Source organism: Trichechus manatus, unplaced genomic scaffold (genome assembly GCF_000243295.1).
Source record: "Trichechus manatus latirostris isolate Lorelei unplaced genomic scaffold, TriManLat1.0 scaffold00016, whole genome shotgun sequence".
Lineage (NCBI taxonomy): Eukaryota > Metazoa > Chordata > Mammalia > Sirenia > Trichechidae > Trichechus > Trichechus manatus.
The window spans coordinates 1,869,603-1,883,687 of record NW_004443952.1 but is presented as its reverse complement, the minus strand read 5'-3'; the positions used below and the strand labels follow the sequence as shown (position 1 = coordinate 1,883,687).

Sequence of the window (14,085 nt, the reverse complement as noted above, 5' to 3'; positions counted from 1 at the left end):
ATTCATCTGTTGATGGGCATCTAGGTTGTTTCCATCGTTTTGCTATTGTGAACAATGCTGCCATGAACATAGGTGTGCATATGTCTATTCGAGTGACAACACTTATTTCTCTAGGATATATTCCTAGGAGTGGGATTGCTGGATCGAATGGTATGTCTATTTTTAGCTTTCTGAGGAAGCGCCATACAGACTTTGATATCTTTTAAAAGCTCTTCAGGTGATTATAATGTACAACCAGTGTTGAGAACAACTTCCCTGTCTACTGAATCAAGGTCTTGCCTAACTCCTCAACTGTGGCTCTGCCCTCTGTTGAAGCTCCTGTACCATAAGTGGAATGCCAAACTTAGGAATAAAAAGTAAAAAAGAAGGACAAAAGATAAGGCTATTCCATGCAACAGGAAAACGGATGCTTCTAATTCCATTTCTTTCGATCATAAACCAGGAGGTGGATTTAGAGCAAAGCACTCAGAACAAAGGCTCAAGACAAGTGGCTTCGTCAGCCTGGTGCCAACTACCCAAAGTGCGGAGGTGTCCCTTTAGGAGTGAATTTACACAGGCTGACATCCAAAGATATAACACTAAAGCTGCCAAAGCCAGCAATCCTCTACGTCTCCTCACAAAATTTCAGTCCCTTTGAGAAAAAGTGGTTCTAAGGTCAAAGAGCCTTGGTCAAATATTGTTAAATAGTGTAGCAAAGATCTTGAAAAAGCCTGCAGTAAAGAGGCCTGTATAAATTTGTTCGATTGGACTTCCTACATGTATATTTACTTGAGAGCAAAGCATAGTTAGGTGTGCAAGTTCTGGAATGAGCTTGCCTGGGAACAAATCCCACTATTCCATGAATTAGCTCTCTTACATTGGAAAAGTTAGGTAAACGCAGATGATAACAGTATCTACCAAAAAGAATTATTGTAGGGAACAGTTGGCATAATCTATAGACTGTTTGTAGTGCAATGCTAGGCACTTAGTAAGCTTAGCGATTAACTTATTGTTGTTATTATTTATTTGACTATGAGGTCCTGTGCTCCCCCCCGCCCCACCCCCCCGGAAGACAACTTTTAACATCACCTTAAACTAGAGTTCTTTTATAATATAGCTTAAGAAATGATGGTTCAGACTAATGTTAGCCATACTAATAGAAATATAACCTTGCACCACATGATAAGATTCTATTTGGAACTTGGAGGCTGGTGACTTTCTTTCAGGTTCAAGCATAAATCTACTGAGTGGTGCAGTGATGGACTTTTCTCTCATCCCTTGAGGGCAGGGACTTTGTTCGTCATTGAATCTCCAGTACACAGCATCTTTGTTCATTACTGAATCGCCAGTACACAGCATCTGACATATCTAGGGGCCCAAACCTACTGCTGAATGACTGATGAATAAGGACCACATGCCATTCATCTCAGTAGAACGATCCACCCACCCACAGCCCCCTTTACTCAGCTAAATATCTTTGTCCACAAAACCTACTACAGATATTTTTGTGAAACACATCAAGGAAACTTTGGGATAGCAGGTCACAACTGAGATTCATACAACTCTGAAATAAATATGCAAGGCAGCTAAGCAATCAGACTTGGTTTCCCAAGATTTGATTTACACTCAACTTTCGGGTACTTATTTAAGGCTCAAAGGGAGGTGCACCATAAGCCACAAACCACCTGCTATGCGACCTGTAGGGAAAACCACTCAGTATGAAACCACCTCTTGTGGCACAGTGACCACCATTATCAGTAGCTCTCCGTCTGCTCTGATTCTCCAGAACCAAAGCCACAAAGTGTACGAAACATCTCCTATTAAATCCACCTTTGAAATAATTGCTACATTTACAGCAATTATTGATGATCTCAAAGTTAGGAAAAAATAAATAAACAGAAAATAAGGTATAAAAATACAATAGGAATAGAGGAAATAAATGCCTTTGAACCAATCTGACTTTTAAATTACTGTGAGGAGAAAAGAAATAATTTCTAGTAACATAACCAGCCTGGGGGGCAGGGGAAGAGAACTTGGACTTACTGCACTTCTGCAAAATGCCAGGCTCTGTATTCTTGATATCTAAGTTATTTTTCACCACAACCATACCAGGTATTTAATATTATCTCCATTTCACAGATGAGAAAACTGAGTCTCAGAGAGGTTGTGACTTGTTCAAGGTCAAAGGAAGTCTCTTGGTATTTGGTAATAAACCAGGTAACTAAGCATAACATTGTGGGGTCTCAGAGGCCTGGGTTTGAATTCTAGCTCTGCCACTTCCCAACTATGTAATGTGGATAAATCCATTTAATCTCGTGATGCCTTAGTTTCCTCCTCCATAATATGGGACAATAGTACTATTTCCCAAACAGAATGGCTGTATTTAATAACTAATACATGTACAAACTGAATAGAGAGAAAGTTAAAACAGGTATTTCTATTAGAATGATTGATTTAGAACTTTAATGAACAATTTTTTCCAGATGTGTGATACTTTCAATCTTACAAAGCATTCTCATACAAACTGTATCTCATCTGATCTGGTAGGTAGGACAGACATCATTACCCCTTCTACAGAGATGAACACTGAGTATCTGAGGGATTCCTTATTCATTCCTATCCAGGGAACAATTACCTGCTTATTCACTTTATTTTTCCTTTGTCCCCCACTTCCAACTCTGAATTTGGCAGAGGAGAGTTTGGACACTGCGGGTTGGGGGGTTTTGGTGTGTATATATGTTTGTGTTTTATGGTTTTCTTTTGGTTACCTCCGTACCACCAGATCATAGTTTGGTTTATGGTATATGATTAGTGTTAAATGCTAGAATGATAAATGTATAAAAGAACATATGAATGATATAAGAATGAATTTGCTCAGGATAAGAAAGCTAGAAAGTGGCTCCAAAATGAATAAAATACGAATCACCAGACTCCATGTCCAGAGTCCTCTCCCCTATCCTATAATATATTTTCAAATGGCAATATTTCACAGAATCATGGAATTTCAGAGATGGGAAGGAGCTTGGCGATCACCTCAGCCAACATTCTCATTTTACAGATGAGGAAACAGAGACTCAAAGAAGTTCTATAACCTGGCCAAAATCACACAGCAAGAAGGTAGGCGAGCTGGGCCAGAACCCAGGTTCCCTGACTCCAAGGTCAATGAGGCTGTCCTTTACCCTGGCAGATTCAAGGGCTGAAAACTCCCCCAGCCTCCCATGTGTCAGCCTGGGGTTGTGAATGACAGAGTGTGTACCTCATGCCCCCAAACCACTGTGTACACATATTATTGCTCTGCTCATGATGAAACATGAGAGGAGGCTACTGCTGGGATTTCATCTGAAAAGCTCTCATCCTTTCCACAGGCAATGACTCCCCACCATGACTTAAAGGCTGAAGGCAGCCTCTGTGTGCACATGCACGAGTAAAGAGATGCCTTAACTTACTTCAGTGAGGAGAGGCTTCCTCTCACTTTTTTTCTGAAGCTCCCAGATCATGCTAGGTTCTAGCTGGAAGGCTGGAGTGGGAGAACTGGCTAAGGTGTGAGGTCTGGAACGTCTCAGTAAGGCTGGCCCTCGCACATCAGAGCATATGGCGCATTTTGGTAAGGTACATAAGGCCTTTCTTTCATGATGCAAATGTCAAGCTTCTAATGTGCTGTGTCCATGTCACCACACAGCAAGACACACTGGGAAACTGCCTGCTGACATGCTTTACAGTTTCAAAAAAGCAGTGTGTGATGGGGAAGAAAAATATCAACTGACAACTGCCCCAATGAGCACATTCTAGTTGGCATTTGCACCTGGATGAGCACATGTTTCTGGGTACCTGTTTGCATGTGTGTCCATGTGCAGATTTAGGTGTGAGCTCCGTGTAATTCTTGCACATGGTGGCTGTCCTATCAGTTTTGCGGTGTGACCAGTCTCCCAGTCATGTATGCCTACCCTAAACTAGTTTCTTTGTAGCACTTACTATCGTGTGTGTGTGTGTGTGTGTGTGTATAATACATATTTTGCTCATTTTATATATTTATATATATATGTATATAAAACCAAACCAGTCTCCTTCAAGTCGATTCCAACTCATGGCAACCTTATGTGTTGTAAAGTAGAACTGTGCTCCATAGGGTTTTTGAGGCTGTGACTTTTCAGAAGCAGATCATCAGGGCTTTCTTCTGAAGCACATCTGGGTAGACTCAACCTCCAACCTTTCAGTTAGTAGCCAAGCACTTTAACCATCTGCACCACACAGGGACTCTTTTGTGTATATATATAGAGAGTGTGTGTGTGTTTAACTAATGTCAGTGTCTCCCACAAGCTCAGAGACCATGTTTGTTTTATCCATCATTGTATCCTCAGCCCCAAACAGAGTGCTGGGCCTGTGGCTGGTGCTTAATAATTATTTGAGGATTAAATAAAGGAAGGAAGAAATAACTCGATGGCCAGGGGCCTGACTTCTGGGTTGAACTCCATCATTTAATTAACCACGCGACCTTGGTTACATCTTATACTTAATTGCAGAGCTAGAAAGGATTCTAGAAATCAGCTTGTTGGATGATTACAAACTTTGCTTTAGCAGTAGAATCCAAAATAAAGCACACGTGAAATCTGAACACAAAAGCAGAAGCAAATCTGCTTTTATGTAAGAGGGGTGTATAGCGGGAAATCTTCTTGATCACTCACCCCTTTGCCTATCTCCTCACTAGACGGGCTTCTCTGGCTGCCTGAACTGATCTTCAGGATCCAAATAACATAGGTTGAAGACCACTGATCTCTTTCAGCTCTATCATTTGACCAAACCAAAAACCCATCGACGGTGAGTCGATTCTGACTCATAACAACCCTATAGAACAGAGTAGAACTGCCCCATAGGGTTTCCAAGGAGTGGCTGGTGGATTCAAACTGCTGACCTTTTGGTTTGCAGCCATAGCTGTTAACCACTGTGCTACCAGAGCTCCTATCATTTGACAGAGGAGTAAAATGGAATCCAGGAAAGGAGAGGGCTGGCCTAGCGTCCCACGCTCAGTGCATGTCAGAGCTGGAATTAGTATCCAGATGTTCTGACCTCCAACCTCATTAGCAACCTTCCACCTCTTAGAATCTTTAAAACTACTCCTGAAATGTTTACAAAGGGGTTATGAGGAAGAAATGTGAACCTGTTTGGAAAAACACATTTAGAGTTTTGAAGCACTACATTTGCAAGCCATATTGGGGCCACCCAGCCAAGTGATTAAGAAGAATAGTTTTGGGATCAGGTGGGTCCATACTTGGATGCCAGCTCCAATCTTAACCAGGTGGATGACCTTGGGCAATGCGTTTGACCCCTCCCCCCCAAGTCTTGGTTTCCTATGTGTAAAATGGCAAGGCGCTGCTCACCTCACTGGGGATGTTGTGAGGACTCAGTGTCCTTCCTTCCATGGCAGACCATAAATGTTCAATAAATGATTGCTACTGTTAAGCACTGTGCATGGTATTTGTTTAAATAAAGTTATTTCAATAATAATTGGTATTTTTGAAACATTGATCACCAAATATGTACCATATCTTCCCTTACAAAGCTCCATTATAGCCATCGCCATGTCATATCATGACTAGATTACAGGTCCATGTATCCTCAGCACAGGGCCAGACATACAGAATTTAAGAAACACTTGTAAACAATGACTGCATGCCTAAAGCTCTAGCATATTCATTAGTGTGGCAATGAGCTTATAACCAGACTTTGTTTCCAGTCCAGACTCCACCTTTTCCAGGCTATGTGACTTTATTCAAACCATTCAATTTGTCATCTTTAAAAGGAGGATATGAACGCCAGTCTTCCAAACCTTAAAGTGGTCTTAGGAGGTTCAAATGAGGCAATGAAAGAGAAAGCCCTACATAAGAGCAATGAGTTATGATTTGACAAAACACAAAAAGAATAAGACATCCTGAAAATTCATTACATCTTCTGCCCCCCTTAATCAAATGTCTCAAGCCTGCAACTTCCTCAGCACCGTGGATTTCACCTATTGCTGTGTTCTGTCAAGTAGTCAATGAGTATCCACACATAGTTTTTATGCATCTACACAGACAGCAATGGTTGCGTTCTGCTAGCAAGTATTTTAAGGATCCAAATTTGAAATTAAGTAGATAACTAGTAATCTTGGATGATTTAGGAATAATATTCCCCAGAGGTAGCCAGCCCTAGAATCGATCTTTGTGTTTTTGAAATTCTGATATTCTCTTTTAAAGGAAAAAATATCCCATTATTTCTCATTCTTGTGTTTTCTTCCCTTTCTTACCCAACCCATATTCATTTTCCTTTGCATTTAAACTTTTCATCATGCCCAGAAGAACTTCTCCCCAATAACTCTCTAATTATTTACCACGCTTCAAGGCCCATAGAAAGTTCATCCATTAACTTTTGCATTGAGGGAGCCATCGCAAAACCTCAATAACTAGCAAGCCACCTTTTAAAGTAGGGTTTTAAATATTCAGAGCATAATCACAGGGATTTGCAGCTGGTGGAGATTTCATGAATCACCCAGCCCAATTGCCCATGCCACAAAATGTGCAAAGGAGACTTGCCTGTTTTTTCATATAAAATACACAGAAAATTTAAGACTTGAATTGATGCCTTTTCAGTTGCAGGCCTGGATCCTTTTCTTCATGATGCTGCTTGGCTCTCCTAATTGACCCAGAAGTGTCAGAGTTTGCCCCTCTTTCCTAAACTTAAGATAAGGATCACACCTTCAGGGAGTTTTTTTGTTCATTTATTTTGATTTTCACATTCTTCAATTCATTTAGGTCTGCAAATATTTATTGTGTGCTTACATTTACAAGGCAGAGCAAAAATCGATTTGGGGATCCAGAAATGAAATATCTATAAGCTCTGCCCACAAAGAGTTTTCAGTTAGGTGAGAAAGAAATATAAGAATGCACTCTAATGCCAAATGGATTCAAATTAAAGGGGGATAAGTGTCGAGAATGGTGCCAATATCAAGGAGAGGGTGATTAAGTGAAATGAAGAAAATCTAAGATAGTTTCAAAGAAGAAAGGGCTTTGGGCTGAGCCGGAATGAATAAGTAGGATTTCTACAGGCCAAGAACCAGTTCAGATCTGCTCAACTATAGGCTGCTCATTGGGTGTGCCTACTTATTTCCAAATGTGTAAATATGTTTTGGTAGTATACTGGGTAGACTGTAGTATTTGCCAAAGTCTACCTACATCTGATATGGTTGAGTGGAAATGCTTGGACTATGAATACAGATAAACCAGATTTGGATTTCAGCTCTACCACTTAACCGAATGTGTGACTTTAGAGAAGTTTTTTAACCTAGCTGAGGCTCAGTCTTCTCATCTGTAAAGTGGAGAAAACAAACAGAACCTACCTCTTGATGATTATTAAGGTTTCAATGAGATAATGTATAAACTATAAGCAAAATGCCCAGCACACACTAAGTACTCAATAAATGTTAGCTATGTGACCATCACCTTGTCATTGTTAATCTCTTTTGTAAAGTAAAGAAAAAGAAAAAAAGTGAAGGGGCGCCTTCACTGTGGTGGGGCCCCTCTGTGGAGGGGCACCATGCCTTGATCCAGAAACACCCCCATATAGCAAGGCCCAGACCAATGTCTGATCCCACAAAGTACACGATGAATAAAAATCAAGGTTGGCTTAGCCCAGCCCTTACCTGTATATTTTATATCTGGTTGTAAATCCTTGACGGTGTCTTTCCACAAAGGATAGGTAGCTCCTGGAGTGGTGGAAAGGCCCCCTGTCTGAAATAAGCCAATCAAATTCCTTGGAGACATGTTGGTCTGTCCCAGCTGGTTCCTGGTGGGAGGGCTGCACTGAGATACGGCCCCATACAAACAGGAAGTAGAGGAGCTCAACAAACCTCCAGTTCATGCTTTTCTGCCGGCCTTTTTCCTCTCATTCTTGCTCCATTCTGTGGAGTCCTAAGCAGAAAAGAATAAGAAAAAGAGAGAGGGAAGAAAGGAAGAGGGTGGGGGAAAGGAGGAGAAAGAAAAAAAAAGCAAAAGGAAGATAGAGAAAGACAAAAGAAACAAATAAAAATGCAATTAACACAATCTCATAATGAATGTTTTAAGGTTTAGAAAAACAGTGCAGTTTCTGGTTGAGCACATAGAACCCAGGGAGATCCGGGTTCATCTTCCTGCTTTGCTGTTCATGTATTGTATGACTGGACAAACTGCTAACTTCTTAGATTTAGTTTTCCTCCTCTGTGAAACAGAGGATGGGCCTAAGTGCCAATATCTCAGCACTGCGTACATCGTAGGTACTCAAGGCATATGTGTTGAATGAATCAATGAGCTTATATAGCCAGTAAGGTATGTGGAGACAGAACTCACATGTCTGTTCTATCTACTGTCTTCACAAACAACCTGCCTCTCATCCCCAGGACTCAGTAAACAAGAGTTCCTTTCTTTTTTCCTCTCTCTCTCTCACACATACACACACACACACACACACACACACACGTATCCACTGAGCAAGTCCTTTGTTTTGCATTATCAGATGAATACACAATGTCTTATGATGGATTATTATCATGACTATACGGGTTAGATACTGTCATGGATTGAACTGTGTCCCTCCAAAAATGTGTCAACTTGGTTAGGCCATGATTTCTAGTATTGTATGGTTGTCCTCCATTTTGTGGTTGTAATTTTACGTTAAAGAGGATTAGGGTGGGATTGTAACACCTTTACTAAGGTCACATCCCTGAGCTAATGTAAAAGGAGTTTCCCTGGAGTGTGGCCTGCACCACCCTTTATCTTACAAGAGATAAAAGGAAAGGGAAGCAAGCAAAGAGTGGGGAACCCCATACCACCACGAAAGCAGTGCCAGGAGCAGAGCCTGCCCTTTGGACCTGAGGTTCCTGGGCTGAAATGCTCCCAGACCAAGGGAAGATTGATGAGAAGGACCTTTCTCCAGAGCCGACAGAGAGAGGAAACTTTCCCCTGGAGCTGATGCCCTGAATTTGGACTTTTAGCCTACTTTACTGTGAGGAAACAAATTTCTCTTTGTTACAGCCATCCACTTGTGGTATTTCTGTTACAGCAGCACTAGATGACTAAGACAGATACTTTATGGACGAAGAGTTGGTGGAGCTCATTGCAGTCCACTGCTACAATGCACAGTGCCTCCCTCATCCCAAGGAAGCATGACCAGAGAATTCACGTGCTGGTGCACTGAGCCTCTAGGTTCTCTGGCATTTGGAGGGAGGCCAAAGGATAAGCGGCTATGTGGGATCTTGCCAGGCTCTTTTTTGGGGTGGTAGTATAAAGGAGCCCAGCTGGTGCAACAGTTAAGCACTCAGCTGCTAACCGAAAGGTTAGCGGTTCGAACCCACCCAGTAACTCCACAGGAGGAAGAACTGACAATCTACTCCCATAAAGATTACAGACTAGAAGATCCTATGGGGGCAGTTCTACTCTGTCACGTGGGGTAGCTATGAGTCAAAACTCAACAACAAACATAGCACAGTGATGCTGCTGGGGAAAATGCTTGAGACTAAGGGATTACTTATGTTGAGGCTGCCCGTGGGGAGGAGAGAAGAGAAATCACAAGGCCACACCTAGCTTTTGGAAGATTTGCAAGTGTTGTTGTCACCGTCTCATCACTGTTCTCCTCTTAGCTTAATTTACTATTCTGTGTGTGCCCCTTCCTCCCGCTTATCCTAAAAGAGCTTATCTTACTCCACAGTCTAAGGCAGCTGTGAATCCAGGGCCCATCTGTTATAAAACAATAGTATTTCAGGCAAGTTCTTTTACTTCTCTGGGTCTCAGTTTCCTGGTCTGTACAATGTGGTTAATAATAGCATTTACATTCAAAACTACTGTTGAGAATTAAATCACATAATTTACGTAAAGTGGTCCACCCAGTGGATGCCTGGCATATAGTAAGTGCTCCATAAATGGCATCAATGTTGACAACGATAACGATGATGATGAATAATGTTGACAACGATGGTGTCAACTAATCCCCTGCTAGGGAGTGTCTTTGCTCATGTTGTCCCCACTGCCCGTCCAAGTCCTGTTTGTCCTTCAATAGACATTTAATGTCATGTCCTCAAAGGTCACTTCCTTTTTCTATTCCTCTAAGTGTTAGTTACCCCTTTCCTCTCAGCTCTAGTTTTTCATTTCATATAATTGTATGATAACACTTACATTTCATTATACTTATTTAGGTTTCTGTGTCTGTCTCAGTCACTGGACCATGAAGCTATATCTGGCAAGAGCCTTTAGAAGACTCAGCTTTTAGCCTTGGCTACCTGTGTGGCTCTGGACAGTCAAGTCCCCTCTCTTGTCCTCACATTCCTACATCAATCACTTAAACACGTGATGGGGGCACAGCAATACTAAAAAAAAGTCTGTCAAGTGTAAAACCACATATAAACATGATTAAATATGATACTTTGTATACCCTTCCATCTGAAAATAGGAGAAAAGTAAAGCTAAGAAAGAGAAAATAAAGAAGAGATAGTTGTGAATTTCCTGCCCAACTGGATATTTCTCTCTGTTACCCAACTACACCATTTTATTATGAATTTCTGCAAAAACTCACTTGGCACTGCAAGCTCCAGCTGTCAGGGGCAAAGGAGAGAGGCACATGAGCAGAGGAGTGGGCTGCCAGAAGCTGTGGCCTGAAGTTTTGTTCAGAGCCTGAAACAAAGCCACACACGTTGAGTGCAGAACTGTAGCAGCTACAGCTGCCAGAACTGTCTGCCAGAGCCCACCTGAGTGGCACAGAAGGGGTGGAGGCCATCGTTCAGACATCCCAGTAGGGAGCTACAGCACGCTGAAATCACAGCGTGTCACCCATACAGCCCTGATACATGGCTTCTGTTGTGAGTAGGTGCAGAGTGGGAGTCTGTGAGAGAATGCCTGGCTCTTAGACTGTTTGCAAGAAAACAGAATGCGAACATCTCAGCCTTCAAAAGTGGAACCAAGCTGTACATGGAACAGCAGTAAGTGTGTGTGTGTGTGTGTGTGTGTGTGTATGTGTGTGTGTAAGAGAGTGAGATCTCAGCCTATAGTCCTAGAATTAGAATTAGCTGGAATTTGAAAGATCGAACCCGTGGTTCTCAAGTTGGGGTGATTTTGCCTTCAGGGGACATTTCAGGATGCCTGGAGACATCTTTGATTGTCATGACTGAGAGGTGCTACTGGCTTCTAGAGGGTAGAGACCAGGGAGGCAGCTAGGCATCCTACAACGTACACGACAGGCCCTCACAACAAAGAATATCAGTTGAGAAACCCTGACGTTATCCAAGTCCTTTTTATAGATCATGATCTTGAGAGCTGTCAGATTATGGACTTGCCCTAGGTCACCGTGAATGGCAGATTGGACTAGGGTCCTGTCTTCCGGTTCCAGGTTAAGTGTTTTCCCGTTCTGCCGTACTGTCTCCGCATGTGTAGCTGTGTTTGAGCCTGTTTCCTTGTTGAGGCCTATGATACAGTCTATATTTCAGCAAGTAGGGATGGATGTTTCATGGACAAAGTCTGAATACATATCTGTCGACTTGGACTACAATAATTCATAGAGCACTAAAAATGTAAATGAAAGTTTTTATAAAGTATATTTTAATAGAAATAGATATTTTGCTAGGCAAGAACAAGGAACAGTACATATATTATCTAAATGTTGTCATATGAGATATGTTCACAGACACTTTGACTTCCATTCTGTAAACAAGCTCCTTTTAGCATCAACAGACTAAGAGATTTTATTAAGCATCTACTGTATGCTTACCTCTGAAAATGTCTGTTCCCATGGTAGCAGCCAAAGCATCAAATGCAGATATTACTTTACTTTAGATGTTACTAAAGGTATATTCCACCAAACGAGTTGTTGTTTTTGTTGTTGTTGTTAGGTGCCCTTGAGTCAGTTCTGACTCATAGCAACCCTCTGTACAACAGAACAAAACACTGCTCAGTCCTGTGCCATCCACACAATCATTGCTGTGTTTGAGCCCACTGCTGCAGCCCCTGTGACAATCCATCTTGTTGAGGGTCTTCCTCTCTTTCATTGACCCTCTACTTTACCAAGCATGATGTCCTTCTCCAGGGACTGGTCCCTCTCGATAACATGTCCAAAGTACATGAAACAAAGTCTCACCATCCTCGCCTCTAAGGAGCATTCTGGCTGTACTTCTCTAAAACGGATTTGTTCCTTCTTCCGGCTGTTGTTGTTGTTAGGTGCTCTCGGGTCACTTCTGACTCATAGCTACCCTATGTATGACAGAACGAAACACTGCCAGGTCCTACACCATCCTCGTGATGATTGTTATGCTTCAGCCCATTGTTGCAGTCACCATGTCAACACATCCCATTGAGGGTCTTCCTCTTTTTCATTGACCCTCTACTTTACCAAGCATAATGTCCTTCTCCAGGGACTGGTTCCTCCTGATAACATGTCCAAAGTATGTGAGACAAAGTCTCACCATCTTCACTTCTAAGGAGCATTCTGGTTGTACTTCTTCCAAGACAGATTTGTTGGTTCTTTTGGCACTCCATGGTATATTCAATATTCTTTGCCAACACTGTAATTCAAAGGCATCAATTCTTTTTTGGTCATCCTTATTCATTGCCCACCTTCGCACGCATATGAGGCAGTTGAGAACACCATGGTCTGGGACAGGTACACCTTAGTCTTTAAGGTGACATCTTTGCTTTTTAACACTTAAAGAGGTCTTTTGAAGCAGATTTGTCCAATGCAATGCGTCTTTTGATTTCTTGACTGCTGCTTCCATGTGTGTTGATTGTGGATCTAAGTAAAATGAAATCCTTGACAACTTTAATCTTTTCTCCATTTATCATGACGCTGCTTAATGGTCTAGCCGTGAGGATTTTTTTTTTTCTTTATGTTGAAGTGCAATCCATACTGAAGGCTGAAGTCTTTGATCTTCATCAGTAAGTGTTTCAAATCCTCTTAATTTCAGCAAGCAAAGTTGTGTCATCCGCATACTGCAGGTTGTTAATGAGTATTCCTCCAATCTTCGTACCAAGTTCTTCTTCATAAAGTCCAGCTTCTCATTGCTTCTGCTCAGCATACAGATTGAATAAGTATGGTGAAAGGATACAACCCTGACACACACCTTTCCTGACTTTAAGCCACGAAGTATCCCGTTGTTGTGTTTGAACGCCTGCCTCTTGGTCTATGAACAGGTTCCTATTAGCACAATTAAGTGTTCTGGAATTCCCATTCTTCTCAATGTTATCCATAATTTGTAATGATCCACACAGTCGAATGCCTTTGCATAGTCAATAAAACACAGGTAAAGACCTTTCTGGTATTCTCTGATTTCAGACAAGATTCATCTGACATTAGCAATCATATCCATCATTCCATATCCTCCTAAATCTGGTTTGAATTTCTGGTAGTTCCCTGTAGATGTACTGCTGCAATCACTTTTGAATGATCTTTAGCAAAATTTTACTTCTGTGTGATATTAATGATATTGTTCGATACTTTCTGCATTCTGTTGGATCCCCTTTCTTTGGAATGGGCACAAATATGGATCTCTTCAGGTTGGCTGGCCAGGTAGCCGTCTTCCAAATTTCTTGGCATAAACAAGTGAATGCTTCCAGCATTGCATCCATTTGTTGAAACATCTCCATTGATATTCTGTCGATTCCTAAAGCCTTGTTTTTCGCCAATGCCCTCAGTGCAGCTTGGACTTCTTCCTTCAGTACCATCGGTTCTTGATCATATGCTACCTCCTGAAATGCTTGAATGTTGACCAATTCTTTTTGGTACATTGACTCTGTATTCTTCCCATCTTCTTCTGACATTTCCTGCATCGTTCAATATTTTCTCCACAGAATCCTTCAATATTGCAACCCAAGACTTGAATTTTTTCTCCAGTTCTTTCAGCTTGAGAAATGCTGAATGTTTGTTTTTTGTTTTGGTTTTTTCCTCCCCTTTTGGATTTCTAACTCCAGGTCTTCGCACATTTCATTATAATACTTTACTTTGCCTTCTTGAGGCACCCTTTGAAATCTTCTGATCAGCTCTTTCACTTCATCATTTCTTCCTTTTGCTTTAGCTACTCGATGTTCAAGAGCAAGTTTCAGAGTCTCTTCTGACATCCATTTT

General features: G+C 41.6%; 1 protein-coding gene across 1 annotated transcript in view; it reads right to left on the bottom strand.

Moving 5' to 3' along the window:
* BRINP1 (BMP/retinoic acid inducible neural specific 1) overlaps nt 1-14,085 on the bottom strand; it is a 216,802-nt gene that overhangs the window by 137,369 nt on the left and 65,348 nt on the right. Inside the window, exon 2 of the mRNA XM_004372120.2 lies at nt 7,652-7,919. Within this exon, the coding sequence (XP_004372177.1) occupies nt 7,652-7,869 (218 nt within the window). The 5' untranslated portion in view covers nt 7,870-7,919. The remainder of the gene's footprint in view (nt 1-7,651; nt 7,920-14,085) is intronic.